Source organism: Bufo bufo, chromosome 10 (genome assembly GCF_905171765.1).
Source record: "Bufo bufo chromosome 10, aBufBuf1.1, whole genome shotgun sequence".
In the NCBI taxonomy this organism is placed as follows: Eukaryota; Metazoa; Chordata; class Amphibia; order Anura; family Bufonidae; genus Bufo; species Bufo bufo.
In genome coordinates this window covers 102,982,991-103,001,941 of record NC_053398.1, presented here as the reverse complement: position 1 = coordinate 103,001,941, position 18,951 = coordinate 102,982,991, and the positions used below count along the sequence as shown (strand labels likewise).

General features: G+C 44.2%; 1 protein-coding gene across 6 annotated transcripts in view; it reads right to left on the bottom strand.

Annotated features, from left to right (window-relative positions):
* The window catches only part of LOC120980116 (dipeptidase 2-like), a 138,662-nt gene that overhangs the window by 51,275 nt on the left and 68,436 nt on the right, over positions 1 to 18,951 (bottom strand). For all 6 annotated transcript variants that reach the window (XM_040408991.1, XM_040408994.1, XM_040408990.1 and 3 more), the window contains exons 2-3: positions 8,097 to 8,239; positions 4,862 to 4,988 (exon numbers count right to left, since the gene is read on the bottom strand). In XM_040408991.1, coding sequence (XP_040264925.1) covers positions 4,862 to 4,988; positions 8,097 to 8,218 — 249 coding nt within the window. In that variant the 5' untranslated portion in view covers positions 8,219 to 8,239. The remainder of the gene's footprint in view (positions 1 to 4,861; positions 4,989 to 8,096; positions 8,240 to 18,951) is intronic.

The following is an 18,951-nucleotide window of genomic DNA, read 5'->3' as shown; positions in this document are numbered from 1 at the left end:
AGGAGTACATAGCAGGCCATGTCAGCGTCCTCAATTATCTCTCTGTGCCTTACAACTATTGGGTGTCCAAGCTGGACACGTGGCACGAACTGGCGCTCTACGCCTTGGAGGTGCTGGCCTGCCCTGCCGCCAGCGTTTTGTCAGAGAGGGTATTTAGTGCTGCTGGGGGCATAATAACTGATAAGCGCATACGCCTGTCAACTGAAAATGCTGACAGGTTGACTCTTATCAAAATGAACAAGGCCTGGATTGCCCTTGACTTTACTCCACCAGAGGAAAGCGGCTGAACATAAAGGCACTTTAAATGTGGCTTTTATGGTGTATTGAATACACTGTATTGCCATGCACCCCTTCCACCACAAAAAAGGGTATACGGTTCAATCTTCCATTTCTCGTCCTCCTCCTCCATCATATCAACATGCTTATTAGGCTGCCCTCACTCCTAATGTTTTAGAGGGTCAGCTCAGCAGCAGGCCCTCAACCATAATTTTTTACGATGGTCAGCTCGGCAGCAGGCCCTCGCCCCTAATGTTTTAGAGAGTCAGATTACCAGCAGACCCTCAACCATAATTTTTTTGATGGTCAGCTCAACAGCAGGCCCTCAACCTTCATTTTTTCCATGGTCAGATCAGCAGCAGGCACTCGGCAATAATGTTTTAGATGGTCAGCTCGGCAGCAGGCCCTCGCCCATAATGTTTTAGATGGTCAGATCAGCAGCGGGCCCTCGCCCATAATGTTTTAGATGGTCAGCTCGGCAGCAGGCCCTCACCCATAATGTTTTAGATGGTCAGATCAGCAGCGGGCCCTCGCCCATAATGTTTTAGATGGTCAGCTCGGCAGCAGGCCCTCACCCATAATGTTTTAGATGGTCAGATCAGCAGCGGGCCCTCGCCCATAATTTTTTCCATAGTAAGATCAGCAGCAGGTCCTTGCCCCTAATGTTTTTGATGGTCAGCTCAGCAGCAGGCCCTCGCCCCTAATGTTTTAGATGGTCAGCTCAGCAGCAGGCCCTCACCCCTAATGTTTTAGATGGTCAGATCAGCAGCAGACCCTCACCCCTAATGTTTTAGATGGTCAGCTCAGCAGAAGACCCTCACCCCTAATATTTTAGATGGTAGGATCAGCAGCAGGCCCTCACCCCTAATGTTTAAGATGGTCACCAGCAGGCCCTTGCTCCTAATGTTTTTGAGGGTCACCAGCAGGCCATCAATCATAATTTTTCAAGGGTGTGTATGATGCCCTCCTTTATGTGTAATAAAGGGTGTTTTGGAGTGTCGGTTCCTTGTCATTTTTGGCAGCCCTTTCATTTAGTGCATAGACTTTATGAGTGTAGGAGTCCCACTACCTGAACAATTGTACCACTATGTGAATGAGGCCCTCCATTATGTAATATACAGGTTGTATCGGAGTGCCTCTTCCTTTTAATTTTTGGCAGCACTTGCACTTTATATACAAGTAAATATACAGGAAAGAATGTTTCCTAACAATTTTTCCTCTAAAATCGATTTTCTCTTTGGTTTAGTGCATATTATTGTCAGTCTGTAAAAGTGGCGTACTACTCGGACAACATCGTTTCCAGCAGCGACCTGGGTGTCCAAGATGCATCCAGACATCCTCCCCATGCTGTTCCCGAAACCATTTCAGTGGTGTTTCCATCAATTTCTGACCATTCATGTGAACCAGACACCCTCCCCTCTTCAGAGCAGGGGGTGCCTGGTTTAATGCTCGGGTTCTCCCATTGACTTCCATTGTGCTCTAGTGCTCGGTAGAGCACCCAAGCATCCCGAGGTGTGCGACCTGAGCACCCGAGCACTTTGGTGCTCAATCAACACTACACTGCGTGCAGAATTATTAGGCAAATGAGTATTTTGACCACATCATCCTCTTTATGCATGTTGTCTTACTCCAAGCTGTATAGGCTCGAAAGCCTACTACCAATTAAGCATATTAGGTGATGTGCATCTCTGTAATGAGAAGGGGTGTGGTCTAATGACATCAACACCCTATATTAGGTGTGCATAATTATTAGGCAACTTCCTTTCCTTTGGCAAAATGGGTCAAAAGAAGGACTTGACAGGCTCAGAAAAGTCAAAAATAGTGAGATATCTTGCAGAGGGATGCAGCACTCTTAAAATTGCAAAGCTTCTGAAGCGTGATCATCGAACAATCAAGCGTTTCATTCAAAATAGTCACAGGGTCGCAAGAAGTGTGTGGAAAAACCAAGGCGCAAAATAACTGCCCATGAACTGAGAAAAGTCAAGCGTGCAGCTGCCAAGATGCCACTTGCCACCAGTTTGGCCATATTTCAGAGCTGCAACATCACTGGAGTGCCCAAAAGCACAAGGTGTGCAATACTCAGAGACATGGCCAAGGTAAGAAAGGCTGAAAGACGACCACCACTGAACAAGACACACAAGCTGAAAAGTCAAGACTGGGCCAAGAAATATCTCAAGACTGATTTTTCTAAGGTTTTATGGACTGATGAAATGAGAGTGAGTCTTGATGGGCCAGATGGATGGGCCCGTGGCTGGATTGGTAAAGGGCAGAGAGCTCCAGTCCGACTCAGACGCCAGCAAGGTGGAGGTGGAGTACTGGTTTGGGCTGGTATCATCAAAGATGAGCTTGTGGGGCCTTTTCGGGTTGAGGATGGAGTCAAGCTCAACTCCCAGTCCTACTGCCAGTTTCTGGAAGACACCTTCTTCAAGAAGTGGTACAGGAAGAAGTCTGTATCCTTCAAGAAAAACATGATTTTCATGCAGGACAATGCTCCATCATACGCGTCCAAGTACTCCACAGCGTGGCTGGCAAGAAAGGGTATAAAAGAAGAAAATCTAATGACATGGCCTCCTTGTTCACCTGATCTGAACCCCATTGAGAACCTGTGGTCCATCATCAAATGTGAGATTTACAAGGCGGGAAAACAGTACACCTCTCTGAACAGTGTCTGGGAGGCTGTGGTTGCTGCTGCACGCAATGTTGATGGTGAACAGATCAAAACACTGACAGAATCCATGGATGGCAGGCTTTTGAGTGTCCTTGCAAAGAAAGGTGGCTATATTGGTCACTGATTTGTTTTTGTTTTGTTTTTGAATGTCAGAAATGTATATTTGTGAATGTTGAGATGTTATATTGGTTTCACTGGTAAAAATAAATAATTGAAATGGGTATATATTTGTTTTTTGTTAAGTTGCCTAATAATTATGCACAGTAATAGTCACCTGCACACACAGATATCCCCCTAAAATAGCTAAAACTAAAAACAAACTAAAAACTACTTCCAAAAATATTCAGCTTTGATATTAATGAGTTTTTTGGGTTCATTGAGAACATGGTTGTTGTTCAATAATAAAATTAATCCTCAAAAATACAACTTGCCTAATAATTCTGCACTCCCTGTATAGTCATCTTGGGGTACTGAGTGCCGCATGATAAAGGAAAACTTGAATCTTTTTTTTATATTTTAGCACAGCGTCGCAACTTAACAATGTGAAAAAGCGAAAGTCTGAAGACTTTACAAAAGCATTGTATCATGTTAGAAAAATATGGATTTTCAGCTTTACTGTAAGATGCGGTTTTAACATCTGCACAAATAATGGAGGTGGAGCAAGAAGAGAAGGAGGGAGAGACACAGGTTCACAGAGACCAGTGTCTCATCCCAACATACTGGAAAAAGCAAGACAGACCCACTCATCCAGTCTCTGGCCACAGAACTGATCCACCTCAACCATGGATTGCCTGAGTGTGCTTTTCCGATATATCAATCAGGGACAGGAAGTGGAGAGCAGCAGGACTGGGACCCTTGTAGGAACAGTATAAAAGTCTTGTACCTGGAAACCCCATTTAAATTATGTAAAAACTTCAAAAAGCGTCCCTTGTGGTCAGTGGCATAGCTAAAGGCTAATGGGCCCTGGTGCAAAAGTTCAGCTTGGGCCCTCATCCCCTCAGTACTTTTTTGTCCAGGGGCAGGGAAGCACATTGCCTTCGTGCTGCCTCAGTAAATCTCCTCTGACCTCAACACAAACATGCAAGATTTTCATGTTAATTTCATGGGGAACAGGGAGATACATTGCGGTATGATGCACTTCTGACAGCAGACAATTTCATCTAGCATCAATAAACAATGTTGGTCAGCATATATTAGATTGTATGGGGAGTTTTGGAGTTTCTGTTTTCAATACTTTGTAGTCATATACTGATGTAAAACTCTTAAAGGGGTTATCCGGTGAATTATATTGATGGCCACCTATCCTCAGGATTGGTCATCAATATCAGATCGGTGGGGGGTCCGACATCTGACACCTCTGCCGATCAGCTGTTAGAAGAGGCCGGACGCTCACTGAGCGCTGCAGTCTCTCCCTTGGTCATGTGATGTCATAGCACATTGGTTACATGGCCAAGTTGCAACTCAGTCCCAATTTCCTGGATAACCCCTTTAGAGGGTTTTTCCAGGAGTTTAAAACTGATGACCAATCCTCGGGATAGGTCATCATTATCAGATCAGCAGAGGATTAGACTCCCGGCAGACCTGCAGATCAGCTGTTTGAAGACTTTGTGGAGCCCTTGTGGGCGCCACGGCCTCCTCCCAGCATACCAGGCATGGCGCAGCTGTTTTTGGTATTGCAGCCCACACCCATTTACCATATCAATGCTGAACTACCAGAAAACCCCTTTAAACAGAGCTTGAATAAATTCTGAGCGTGGTGTGTAAAGGATTTGATGTGAATGTGTCAATGGGATTATTACATAATGGTAATATGACAGACCTAGACTGATTCTGAAAAACTTTTATTTTTTCTATAAGACTGAATATGCAAACATGTATGTAAATCATACTCTCCATTACTGTATAACAATAAGGTACCTGAGCTCCAACGTGACCAGTTTTCAGCTTATGCAAATTGGTCCTTGTGGTATTAATAGTCTCCAAGTTAATTTTTGATAACTTGTTTCTGTACAACCTCCTGAGCTGTAGGGCAAGGTCATTGTGCCTGTGATAAAGAAAATATAAATTGAGGTACTTTCATAGTATTTTGTAACATTTTAAATGAGTCATCTGATGAACTGGGATTGTTAAAATATCAAATAGTTATGCTTTACACCAGGGGTGCACAACTTGCCACGTGTGGGACATCAAACCACAAACATGCTCGTCACAGCCCAATAGTTCTGAAAGACATAGCAAGAATTTATCTGGACAGATCTGCTGCTGTGTTCTGCTAGTGCATATGCAGTGGGCGCCTCCCCCCAGGGCGCTTCAGGGGACTAGTACTTGTTTTGGGACGCCAGTTGCAATGAAGCAACAAGGGCACAGGGCACCTTTTAGTGATACTGCGGATGGTACCCAGGTATAGGAATGGCTGAGTGGTATAGGGCGGCCTAAATATCCCTTAATGTTATTGCATGTTGGAGTCCAGACCTAGTGATGAAGTTGAAAAGCAGCTTTACTTTCAATAAACGTTTCTACGACTTACAGACTTTGTCTTGTTTCCCAGCAGGCTTTAGCATCAACTCTGGCAGGCAAACAAAATCAACTCTGCTACATCGGTTGCTCTCTGGCTCTGCTGTGCTGACAGGGTAGCTGTATAACTTTGCTTTAGCTGTATGCTGCAACTTCTCTCTTTGTAGTCTGACTCTACCTTAATCCAGGGAACTTTTCCTCCTGCCTTCAGAAGCTCCAAGCTGTGGCCTCCACATCCAGCAGAGCTGAAGGTACTCTAGCTGGCCTGGGCATAGCACGTCCAACAGGGATGTGTACCTGCTGCATACCTAACCCCTAGGAGGGGGTAAACTGAACTGACTTCTCACTAACTAGTCTCCTCCCTTCCTTAGAGAGAGGGTTAGAATGGAAAGATGGGTTCCATTCCCTATAAATGTAGCTCTGCCATGCTTGCTGCCACCTTCTGGTGAACCAGGTATATTACATGAACAATAACATTTTCCAAAACAGAGAATGCACATTGTTTGGACCTGAAATAAATACATAGGATGACATTATAATAGACCATAGGAGACAGTAACAGGGTGCGGAAGTGGTAATGGCACTCCGGGACATTACACATAGCCTAATAATGAATGACAGATATTCTGTCTGTAGTGCTCTTTTGATAGAGATGTGGATATCATTCTTGATTACGTAAGAAGGCCCCCATATCCTCCATCTCTCAGATAACGCTTTATTCACTCAAGTTCCAAGAGGACCCTCCTCCCCGATGTGTCATATATGACGTATGCTGTACTGCTGGCACCTAGATGTTTACATAGTTTACATACCAAAGTTAGTACAACAATGCACAATGCGCAGATGCCAAGTGTTATCTTTTTTCTTATTTTTGCATTCTAGCCAATAGAACAATGCCACGAGCCTCAGGGGGGATGCCCCCTCTGATGTATATAAAAACTGCTTAACTTCCTTGAATAAAGGAGAACTGCTTTGACCCTTGCCTGGTGTTAGTGCTGTTTCTTCCATGCATGTAAAATCCTGGGATTAAAACAATTTGGAGAAGTAGAGAAAATACATTTAGCTCCACCCCTCTCAGACCCTACCATTACACAATGTATGGGTTTTAATATTAAAGGGGCACTCCCTTCTGAGACATTTATAGCATCTCCACCCACAGTACCTATATGCCAGAAATGTCTGATAGGTGGCATCTCTAGAGTGCGGTCTCCTGGCTTCCTGAGATGCAGTGGAGAAGCAGTCTTGCACGCATGCATCTCTCTCTATTCTGAATCAGATCATTTTTATTGAGTTTTCGAGAGACTGAGGAATCAGGTCTCAGTGACTTGCATCTGACCAAACTGTTAGTGACTTATGTTGACCACATGTTCACATCATCAAGCACAAGTATGCATACCTGAAAAGATTTAAAGGGGTTGTCAAAGATTACAAAAAAATGGCTGCTTTCTTCCAGAAACAGCGCCACACCTGTCCATGGGTTGTGTCTGGTATTACAGCTCAGCTCCATTGAAGTCAATGGGGCTGAGCTGCAATACCACACACAATCTGTGGACAACCCTTTTACACTGACTTGGTATACTGTATTGACCCCACCATACAGATCCAAAATATGCAGGTATGAATAAGACTTTAAAGTGGTTGTGCAAGAATAAGGGGTCCCCCCGTCCCCCCCCTCAATACACAGACTTGACCAGATCTGTAAAGGAAAGCTTACTTACCTGCTTCCTCGCCCTGGCTCCTCGCTCTTACTTCTCCCAGCCTGCGATGCTCCGTTGGGCTCCCTCGCTGTGAACATCTGGTTTGACATCGCCTGCAGCCAATCGCTGGCCACGGCATTGACCAGATCCCTTTACATCATGACAAATGGTCACATGACACAAGAGGATCCAGTCACCACCACGGCCAGTGGTGTCAAACTGGATGTTTTCAGCAAGGGAGCCCAGCGGAGCATCGCAGCCCAAGAGGGCAAGAAACTGGAAACCAGCGCCGGGAGACAAGTAGGTAAGCTTCCCTTTACAGGTCCAGCCAAGTGGGGGGGGGAAGTTGCCAAAATCCCCTATTCTTGCACAACCCCATTAAAGGGAATCTGTCACCTGCGACCTCCCTATACAACTATTTGCATAGACACATAGCTGGGGTTCACCTGATTAAAACGTGGTTTTTCTATTGTTGATCTGAGGCTCCGTTCCAGAATTATAATTTTTCTTAATATGCAAATTGGCCTGTGGTGCAATGAGGGCGTCACCATTGCCTTTGTTGCACCAAAGCTCCATTCCTTTCTATGGCCAGCCATTACTGCTTTGCCACTGCCAACTCTATCAATCAAATCAGCCAGAGAGAGACTGGCCACAGAAAGAAGTAGAGCTTGGGTGCAACAAGATCAATAGTACACCCTCATTGCTCCAAAGGCTCAATTCGCATTATAAGAAAAAGTATCATAAATCGGGAACAAAGCCTTAGTTCAACAAAATAAAACCAGCATTTCAATCAGGTGAATCACGGCTATGCAAAAAAGTTGGATAGGGAGGTCGCTGCTGACAGATTCCCTTTAATAGCATGTAACCTGGTTTTATGGCAAGCTCTGTCCCACCGTGTGTACACTGCTGTGGAAACTGTTGGAAGTATTGGATATACTCACCCATCTATTAGCGGGTGTGACTTCATGAGATTCTGTGTCTTCTGAGTTGAACATGAAGTCATTTGAATAAAGAAGCAGAGTAAAAACGTAGCCAACAAAGTCATTTTCTTAATCCGCTCCATAATATGCAGGCGATGAGACTCCTGTAATAAGCAGAAACATCAGAGCTCTTACAATGTTAATCAGATGTAACCGTACCGACACTACTTTATTAGCTAATATTGCTCCAAATCGGCACTACATCAAAGTGGATATAACTTATATATACTACTATACTACTATACTATATAAAACTTATATTTTAGAATCACAACTTATTATATAATTAACTATGTATCGTTCATGTTTTCATCACATAAATTATTTTGTTCTATTCTGTTTATTTTCACCATTATTATTAATTGGTATGAAATGTTTACCTCCACATTGGGTAGCTGATTAATTATGTGTGTTTGTATGTGTTTCACTGGAATATTTGGGTATTAATATTTCTTCTAAGATTTTTTACAGCTTAATTTGATCCCATTGATAACTAAATTGAGATCTAAAATAAAGACATGGCTCCGACTCCCCTTATCTAGAGCCGATAAAATATATTTGGTGAAAATAGTGATTTTGCCCCAACTACTGTACTCAGGAACTCCCCAGTGTGGATTTATGATACATTTTTTAAACTGATAGAGAGTATCAATAACCTGTTGGGGACAAATTATGGCAGGGCAAAGAATGGATTAGGGGAAGGCGATCTGCAGACGCCAAACCTCCATGTGGGCCAGTCTAGATAGAAGTACATAAGTAGTATAGCTACTGAGAGATTTTCAGTGAGGGACAGTATTAACCAAGGCAGGCGTCCTGGACAGAGCGCTTAGCCAATAAAGTTCGGCTTAGATGATTAAATGCCTGGTGTCGGCCGACACTATAGGCACTAAAGTGTAATTACACAGGTCAAATACAAATAGCCTGCACGGGGTTTACAGCGATATAGTGTTCCTCTTATCTACCACAATAGCAGAGTACTGTACCCACAGGTCCAAGCCCTCCATATGTATTTTTAATAATTCACTTTCTGTTTTTTGTGGGATATATTGTTTAATAAAAGGAAAATAAAGGTTATATTTTAATTATAAGACCAGAAACAGGAAATTATAGTCAGTTGACTATTGGAATATTGAGTACGTCATGATGCCCTGGTACTTAAGGACACATGACGTACCGGTATGTCATGTGTAATTACGATCACCGCCGCACGGCGCGCGGTGATCGGAACAGAGTGCCTGCTGAAATCATTCGGCAGGCACTCTGTGACAATGCTGAGGGGGGTCCTGTGACCCCCCCGTATTGGCGATCGCAGCAAACCGCAGGTCAATTTAGACCTGCGGTTTGCTGCGTTTCCGGGTTATTCAGGTCTCTTGTGACCCGATAACCCGGAATAGGATGGCGATCGGTGGTGTGATAATACACCACCAATCACCATCCTTAGATCCTGTGATGACCCCACTTTCCTCTTGTTATCTGCATCCTCCTCATCATCTAGCGATGATGATGAGCCCACAAGGTGGCGGAGACGCCGCCAGGCACAGCAAGGGGACCGCCATGCCAGGGACCCTGTGGCCCACACTAGTACGAGCAGCTCTGGGGCACGTACTAGTTTTCCGGCCCACCAGATAAGTCCACCTGAGCCCCCTACCAGTGAACTTGCATGGTGTACCCCAGAGGATTTTGAGCCTGTGATTTCAGATTTTGTTGGCCAACCAGGAATCCAGATTCGCACAGTGGGCTTCACTGAATATGACTATTTTAATCTTTTTTTCAGTGACTACTTTGTGAATCTGATGGTGGAGCAAACGAACCTGTACGCCCAACAGTTCATTGCTCAACAGGCTCCTTTTTGGCTAGGGCCGGTGGCTGGACTTCGGTCAGTGCAGCCAAGATGAGGATGTTTTGGGGCCTCGTGCTGCACATGGGCCTAGTAAAAAAAAAACTGTGGAGTGGGGACGTCCTCTACCAGACCCCACTTTACAGTACGGCCATGACACACTCCTTTTCGGCCAGTATGTTCCCTCTAAGCGGGCGAGGTATGGCGTGAAGCTGTACAAACTTTGTGAGAGTACCTCAGGGTACACTTACAAGTTTCGTATGTACAAGGGGCGAGATCCCCGTATTAAACCCCCAGAATGTCCCCCCACTCTGGGTGTTAGTGGGAAACTTGTGTGGGACCTTATGCATCCATTGCTAGATAAGGGTTACCACCTGTACGTGGATAACTTTTATACTAGTATCCCCTTGTTCCAGCCCCTTGCCGCCAGATCTATGTCCGCTTGTGGGACTGTGCAGAAAAATCAACGCGGCCTCCCTACCCTCCCCCTCCAGGTACCTATCCCCAGGGGTGAGACCCGTGCCCTTACCAGTGGAAACCTGTTGCTGGTCAGATATAAGGACAAGAGGGATGTCCTTGTACTGTCTAAAGTTCATGGTAACGGCATCATCCCTGTCCCTATGCGAGGTACCGCGGCAATGGTCCTCAAGCCCGATTGTATTGTCGACTACAATCGGTATATGGGAGAAGTTGATCTCTCTGATCAAGTCCTCAAGCCATATAATGCCCATGCCATGGGGTGTTTCTGCAAACTACAGAATCAGGGCAATAAATATTGAGTTTTGTTTGGCTGTTAACCCTTGCTTTGTTACTGGAAAAAATGGATTAAAATGGAAAATTTGCCCAAAAATTTTCATTCTTAAATTTCATCTCCATTTGCCAATAACTCTTGTGGAGCACATAAAGGGTTAACAAAGTTTGTAAAATCTGTTTTGAATACCTTGAGAGGTGTAGTTTCTTAGATGGGGTCACTTTTATGGAGTTTCTACTCTAGGGGTGCATCAGGGGGGCTTCAAATGGGACATGGTGTAAATAAACCAGTCCAGCAAAATCTGCCTTCCAAAAACGACACAGCGCTCCTTTCCCTCTACAGTAGTTTACGACCACATATGGGGTGTTTCTAAAAACTACAGAATCAGGGCCATAAATATTGAGTTTTGTTTGGCTGTTAACCCTTGCTTTGTTACTGGAAAAAATGGATTAAAATGGAAAAGTTGCCAAAAATTAAAAATCGAAATTCAGAAATTTTATCTCCATTTGTCATTAACTCTTGTGGAACACCTAAAGGATTAATGACGTTTGTAATATCAGTTTTGAATACCTTGAGGGGTGTAGTTTCTAGAATGGTTTTTTTTGGGTGGTTTCTATTATGTAAGCCTCACAAAGTGACTTTGTCCTTAAAAAGTAGGTTTTTGAAAATTTCTGAAAAATTTCAAGATTTGCTTCTAAACTTCTAAGCCTTGTAACATCCCTAAAAAATAAAATTACATTCCCAAAATTATCCAAACATGAAGTAGACATATGGGGAATGTAAAGTAATAACTATTTTTGTAGGTATTACTATGTATTATAGAAGTAGAGAAATTGAAACTTGGAAATTTGCAAATTTTTCAATTTTTTTTGTAAATTTTGTATTTTTATTTATAAATAAAATGCATTTTCTTACTCCATTTTACCAGTGTCATGAAGTACAATATGTTATGAAAAAACAATCTCATAATGGCCTGGATAAGTAAAAGCGTTTTAAAGTTATTCACACATAAAGTGACACTGGTCAGATTTGCAAAAAATTGCCTGGTCCTTAAGGTGAAATATGGCCGTGTCCTTAAGGGGTTAATGATCTACTTTGGGGGAGAAAGCGAGTTAGGCTTAAATTGGAGCATTTCTATAAACTGATGGAACAGGGAGGATTAAATCTTGCCTGTTTAAAGGGTTATTTTATAGCATCACAGCTATGGCTGTATTATGAATGGAAGAAGAGCCCACTTTGTAGAACTCTGGTGAAGAATTCTTCACATGATAATATCTTTGCCTTATTGGAATCCGGCCAATTAATTAATCCCCAACAGGAATATAGAATTGCCGCCAAGTTACTTACTAAGGTCTCATGCACACGACCGTTGTGTGCATCCGCGTCCGTTGTTCCGTGTTTTTCTGCGGACCCATTGACTTTCAATGGGTCAGTGGAAAAATCGGAAAATGCACCGTTTGTCATCCGCGTCCGTGATCCGTGTTTCCAGTCCGTTAAAAAAATATGACCTGTCCTATTTTTTTCACGGACAACGGTTCGCGGACCCATTCAAGTCAATGGGTCCGTGAAAAAACACGGAGGCACACAAGATTGTCACCCGCGTCCGTTTTTTTCCTATCATTTTCAAGGCAAACTTGACTTTGATTTTTTTTTCACTTTTCATGTCTGGTGATCCTCCAAAAATCAAGGAAGACACACGGACAAAAAAACGGAAACGGATCACGGAACAACGGAACCCCGTTTTGCGGACCGTGAAAAAATACTGTGGTGTGCATGAGGCCTAAGTCCTGGAGTACTATTAGAGACTGGTTAGGAATAAAGGGATCCCTTTGTTGTACGCCTCTTTGGTATAACCTTTATCTACACGCCCTAGACGAATTGATTGGGGATCAGTATTGGCAAACGAACAATATTTGTTACCTTGCACAGGTGGTTGGGAATGGGCATATTTTTTCTATTTTGGAGTTAGCACAAAGAGAAAATATAATTAATCTATCTTGGTTTTGTTATTTTCAGTTACGCCTGTGTCACGAGGGTATCAAGAGCCACGTCTGACTCCGTTATACCCGGGGTCAGGAGGTCGCAGCGGGTGGCTGCGCGCTCTATATCTAAAGATCACGTTGTTTCTTAGTGATTGTTTTCTGTGTTTGCCTTGCTATCCTTTTTGTCTCAATCAGGGATCCGTAGCTTCTCCTCCTCAGCTGTTTCTTGTCTGCCACTCCCAACCTCCTTATATTCTCCACTCACTCTTCTCTAGTTGCCAGTTATAGAGCTTCCTGCCTGGACATCTATACTGACCCACTGGAGTTGTGAATCCTGGTTGTCGTTCCAGAGTGCTTCCCTCCGGATCCCTGTTGGGCTTCTTGTTGTCTCCTGTTGTCGCCCACCTGGGATTATATGTTGAGTTTGTATTGTCTGTCCTTCCCTTGGTGTTTTCCTTTAGAGCTAGTGGTGCGGACTAGTGTTCCCACCGCCCTGTTCACTATCTAGGGCTCAGCTTAGGGAAAGCCAGGGCTTTAGGCACGTGATCGGCGTACGGGTGAGGAACCCGTCTAGGGACGTCAGGGCAGCCAGGTGCCAGCCGCTAGGTGAGTCAGGGGTCACCACCTTCCCTCTCACTTGGGCAGGGCCTTCCTTGTTCCCTCCCTCTGTGTCACGTATGTGATAGTCACGCCGACCGTGATATTATAACTGGCCATTACTTTTTGAGAAAAAAATAAATATTTTTTTTTTATTTTTGTTGTTTTTTTTTTCTCTACTTAGAATCCAATATGGATCCTATTGCTGCCTTGGCAAAACAGCTTCAAGGCCTGTCTTTTGAGGTGGCAGGATTGAAGGCGTCTGTCCTCCAACAACAGCAGCAAATACAGCAGACCGCACCCCCAGCGGTTGCTATGGGTAACCAGGTTGTTACAGAACCCAAGGTTGTTCTTCCTGACAGATTTTCTGGGGGAAGGGACAAATTTGCGACGTTCCGTGAGGCCTGCAAATTATACTTTAAGTTGCGCCCTTACTCCTCAGGTAATGAAGAACAGCGGGTTGGGATTGTCATTTCCCTGCTTCAGGGGGACCCACAATCCTGGGCGTTCTCGTTACCCCCTGGTTCCCAGGCTCTCCGGTCAGTGGAGGGATTTTTTGGGGCTTTGGGTCTCATATATGATGACCCTGACCGAGTCGCCCTGGCTGAGTCGAAGTTATGGAGACTCCTACAGGGAGATCGGTCAGCAGAGGAATATTGCTCAGAGTTCCGTAGGTGGGCTACGGATACTCAGTGGAACGACCTGGCTCTCAGGAGTCCGTTCTGCTCTGGGTTATCTGAAAGGGTTAAGGATGCACTGGCGCTGTATGAGACCCCCCTTTCCCTTGATGCTGTTATGTCCCTCTCTATCAGAATAGATAGGCGTCTTAGGGAGAGATCGAAAATTCCTGAGCAATTGGTTACCTCTCCCAAGCAACAATTAGTCTGTACTGACTTAGATGAGCTTATGCAGCTAGGCGGAACTTCTCGTCAGGTCCGTCCTCCTGAGGTTCGCCGTAGGGGGGGGGCTTGTTTTTTCTGTGGGGGGAAGGGTCATTTCATTAATGTCTGTCCCTCCTTTCTCAAAAACAAAAGACCGTCGGAAAACTACTAACCCCAGGCTGTGCGGAGGATGTCAGCCGGGGGGTATACGTTTCCTCCATACGAACATCTCAATTTGTGTTACCAGCGGTTATTGTTTTTGGTGTTAAGACGGAGTCTATTTCTTTTTTTCTAGACAGTGGAGCAGGGGTAAATTTGATAGATGCCCATTTTGCCCGCACTATGGGTTTGTCTCTCTGTACGCTGCAGAGACCTATTCCCGTATTCGCTATAGATTCGGCTCCTCTGTCTCAGAGAAACCTCACCCACATTGTTCATAATTTACACCTTCGGGTAGGGGACCACCATAATGAGTGTCTTTCATGTTACGTTCTGGAGGGCCTTCCCTCTCCTGTGGTATTGGGTCTTCCCTGGTTGGTAGCGCACAATCCAGTGGTGGATTGGCAGGCCAGGGAGATATTGGAGTGGAGTGAGCATTGCAGAGAGAATTGCTTAAATAACAATTGCTTAATCGCCTCCATAGCTTCCCTACCTACATTTATTTCGGACTTTGAGGACGTTTTTTCTGAAAAGGGTTGTCAGAAGCTACCACCTCATCGTCCATATGATTGCCCGGTTAACCTGATTCCCGGTGCAAAATTACCCAAGTCCAGGTTGTATAATCTTTCGGGTCCCGAGAGACAAGCCATGAAAGATTACAGGGAGTGCAGAATTATTAGGCAAGTTGTATTTTTGAGGATTAATTTTATTATTGAACAACAACCATGTTCTCAATGAACCCAAAAAACTCATTAATATCAAAGCTGAATATTTTTGGAAGTAGTTTTTAGTTTGTTTTTAGTTTTAGCTATTTTAGGGGGATATCTGCGTGTGCAGGTGACTATTACTGTGCATAATTATTAGGCAACTTAACAAAAAACAAATATATACCCATTTCAATTATTTATTTTTACCAGTGAAACCAATATAACATCTCAACATTCACAAATATACATTTCTGACATTCAAAAACAAAACAAAAACAAATCAGTGACCAATATAGCCACCTTTCTTTGCAAGGACACTCAAAAGCCTGCCATCCATGGATTCTGTCAGTGTTTTGATCTGTTCACCATCAACATTGCGTGCAGCAGCAACCACAGCCTCCCAGACACTGTTCAGAGAGGTGTACTGTTTTCCCTCCTTGTAAATCTCACATTTGATGATGGACCACAGGTTCTCAATGGGGTTCAGATCAGGTGAACAAGGAGGCCATGTCATTAGATTTTCTTCTTTTATACCCTTTCTTGCCAGCCACGCTGTGAAGTACTTGGACGCGTGTGATGGAGCATTGTCCTGCATGAAAATCATGTTTTTCTTGAAGGATGCAGACTTCTTCCTGTACCACTGCTTGAAGAAGGTGTCTTCCAGAAACTGGCAGTAGGACTGGGAGTTGAGCTTGACTCCATCCTCAACCCGAAAAGGCCCCACAAGCTCATCTTTGATGATACCAGCCCAAACCAGTACTCCACCTCCACCTTGCTGGCGTCTGAGTCGGACTGGAGCTCTCTGCCCTTTACCAATCCAGCCACGGGCCCATCCATCTGGCCCATCAAGACTCACTCTCATTTCATCAGTCCATAAAACCTTAGAAAAATCAGTCTTGAGATATTTCTTGGCCCAGTCTTGATGTTTCAGCTTGTGTCTTGTTCAGTGGTGGTCGTCTTTCAGCCTTTCTTACCTTGGCCATGTCTCTGAGTATTGCACACCTTGTGCTTTTGGGCACTCCAGTGATGTTGCAGCTCTGAAATATGGCCAAACTGGTGGCAAGTGGCATCTTGGCAGCTGCACGCTTAACTTTTCTCAGTTCATGGGCAGTTATTTTGCGCCTTGGTTTTTCCACACGCTTCTTGCGACCCTGTTGACTATTTTGAATGAAACGCTTGATTGTTCGATGATCACGCTTCAGAAGCTTTGCAATTTTAAGAGTGCTGCATCCCTCTGCAAGATATCTCACTATTTATGACTTTTCTGAGCCTGTCAAGTCCTTCTTTTGACCCATTTTGCCAAAGGAAAGGAAGTTGCCTAATAATTATGCACACCTAATATAGGGTGTTGATGTCATTAGACCACACCCCTTCTCATTACAGAGATACACATCACCTAATATGCTTAATTGGTAGTAGGCTTTCGAGCCTATACAGCTTGGAGTAAGACAACATGCATAAAGAGGATGATGTGGTCAAAATACTCATTTGCTTAATAATTCTGCACGCAGTGTATATCTCCGAGAGTCTGGCTAAGGGACACATCAGACCCTCTTCTTCACCCGTGGCTGCAGGGTTTTTCTTTGTTAAAAAGAAAGACGGGGGCCTGCGTCCTTGCCTAGATTTCCGTGAGCTAAACCAGATAACCATCCGAGACCCATACCCTCTTCCTCTCATTCCTGACCTTTTTAATCAGATTGCGGGTGCTAAGTGGTTCTCCAAACTTGATCTTAGGGGGGCCTACAATCTGATTCGTATCAGGGAAGGGGATGAGTGGAAGACAGCTTTTAACACCCCTGAGGGGCATTATGAAAATCTAGTTATGCCTTTCGGTCTGACCAATGCCCCCGCTGTCTTCCAACATTTCGTTAATGATATTTTTAGTCATCTCATCGGCAGGTTTGTAGTCATATACCTAGATGATATCTTAATTTATTCGGCTGATCTGAAATCACATGAGGTGCATGTCAGGCAAGTACTGCAGGTTCTACGGACGAATAAATTATATGCGAAAATTGAAAAATGTGTCTTCGCCGTTCAGGAAATACAGTTCCTGGGATATCTATTATCTGCTTCAGGTTTCCGTATGGATCCTGGGAAGGTCCAGGCAATTTTAGATTGGGATCTTCCTGAGAACCTTAAAGCCCTACAACGGTTTTTGGGTTTCGCAAATTTCTATAGAAAGTTCATTAAAAATTATTCAGTGATCGTTAAACCCCTTACCGACATGACTAGGAAGGGGACTGATTTTTCTAAATGGTCTGACGCCGCTAAAAATGCATTTTCCTCTCTAAAGGAGAGGTTTACCTCGGCACCTGTTCTAATTCAACCTGATGTCTCCCAGCCTTTTATTGTTGAGGTAGATGCGTCAGAGGTGGGAGTGGGGGCTGTATTATCTCAGGGTCCGTCTCCTGGCAAATGGCGCCCTTGCGCTTTCTTTTCCAAAAAATTATCTTCTGCAGAGAAGAACTATGATGTTGGAAATAGGGAACTGTTGGCGATTAAGCTGCCGCTTGAAGAGTGGCGTCACTTCTTAGAGGGAGCAATCCACCCCGTCACGGTGATTACGGATCACAAAAACCTTCTGTACCTAGAATCGGCTAAGCGTCTCACCCCTAGACAAGCTAGGTGGTCGCTATTCTTTACCAGATTTAACTTTGTAATCACCTATCGTCCTGGGGCAAAAAATACCAAGGCAGACGCGTTATCTCGTAGTTTCCCTGGAGGGGGTAATGCTAGTGATCCGGTACCTATTTTACAAAGAGGAGTGGTTGTCTCTGCTGTACACTCTGTTCTAGAGGGAAAGGTGTTAGAGGCCCAGGGGGACGCCCCGGCCTCTTGCCCCTCAGAGAAATTGTTTGTACCGTTAAACCTGCGTCTTGAATTATTAAAAGAACATCATAATTCGGCACTTGCTGGGCACCCGGGTAGTAAAGCAACCTTGGAGCTATTATCTCGTCGTTTTTGGTGGCCAAGGTTGCGTCAGGATGTAATAGATTTCGTGTCTACTTGCTCTACTTGTGCACGCGCGAAAGTCTCTCATACACGTCCAGCAGGGTCTTTATTGCCTCTTTTTATCCCCAAAAGGCCATGGACACATCTGTCTATGGATTTCATCACTGACTTACCGTTGTCTGCGGGTAAAACAGTTATTTTGGTAGTAGTGGACAGGTTTAGCAAAATGGTACACTTTATTGCGCTACCCGCACTTCCTAATGCTAAAACTCTTGCTCAGGTGTTTATCAGTGAAATCGTGAAGCTTCACGGGGTCCCTTCCGATGTGGTTTCGGATCGGGGAACCCAGTTTATTTCTAAGTTTTGGAAAGCTTTTTGTTCCCGTTTGGGGGTACACTTGTCCTTTTCCTCAGCTTTCCATCCTCAGTCGAATGGACAGACTGAGCGTACCAACCAAAACCTAGAAACATATTTAAGGTGTTTTGTGTCTGAAAACCAAGAGTTGTGGTCATCATATTTACCGTTAGCTGAGTTTGCCATAAATAATCATTATCAGGAGTCCACTGGCAAGTCACCATTCCTTGGTGCATACGGTTTTCATCCCCAATTTTGTACTTTCAAAGAGGGGGGGTCTTCTGGGGTTCCCGAAGAGGAAAGGTTTTCTTCATCTCTTTCTTCGGTATGGCAGAAGGTGCCAGTTAACTTGAAAAAGATGAGTGGTAAATATAAATGCAAGGCTGATAAGAAACGGTCACCAGGTCCGGACCTAGGGGTGAATGACTATGTGTGGTTGTCTACTAGGAATATTAAGTTGAAGGTTCCCTCTTTGAAACTGGGCCCTAGGTTCATTGGTCCTTATAAAATAGTAGCCGTCATTAACCCTGTGGCTTTTCGCCTGGAGCTACCTCAGACTTTTAAGATCCATAACGTCTTCCATAAATCGTTAC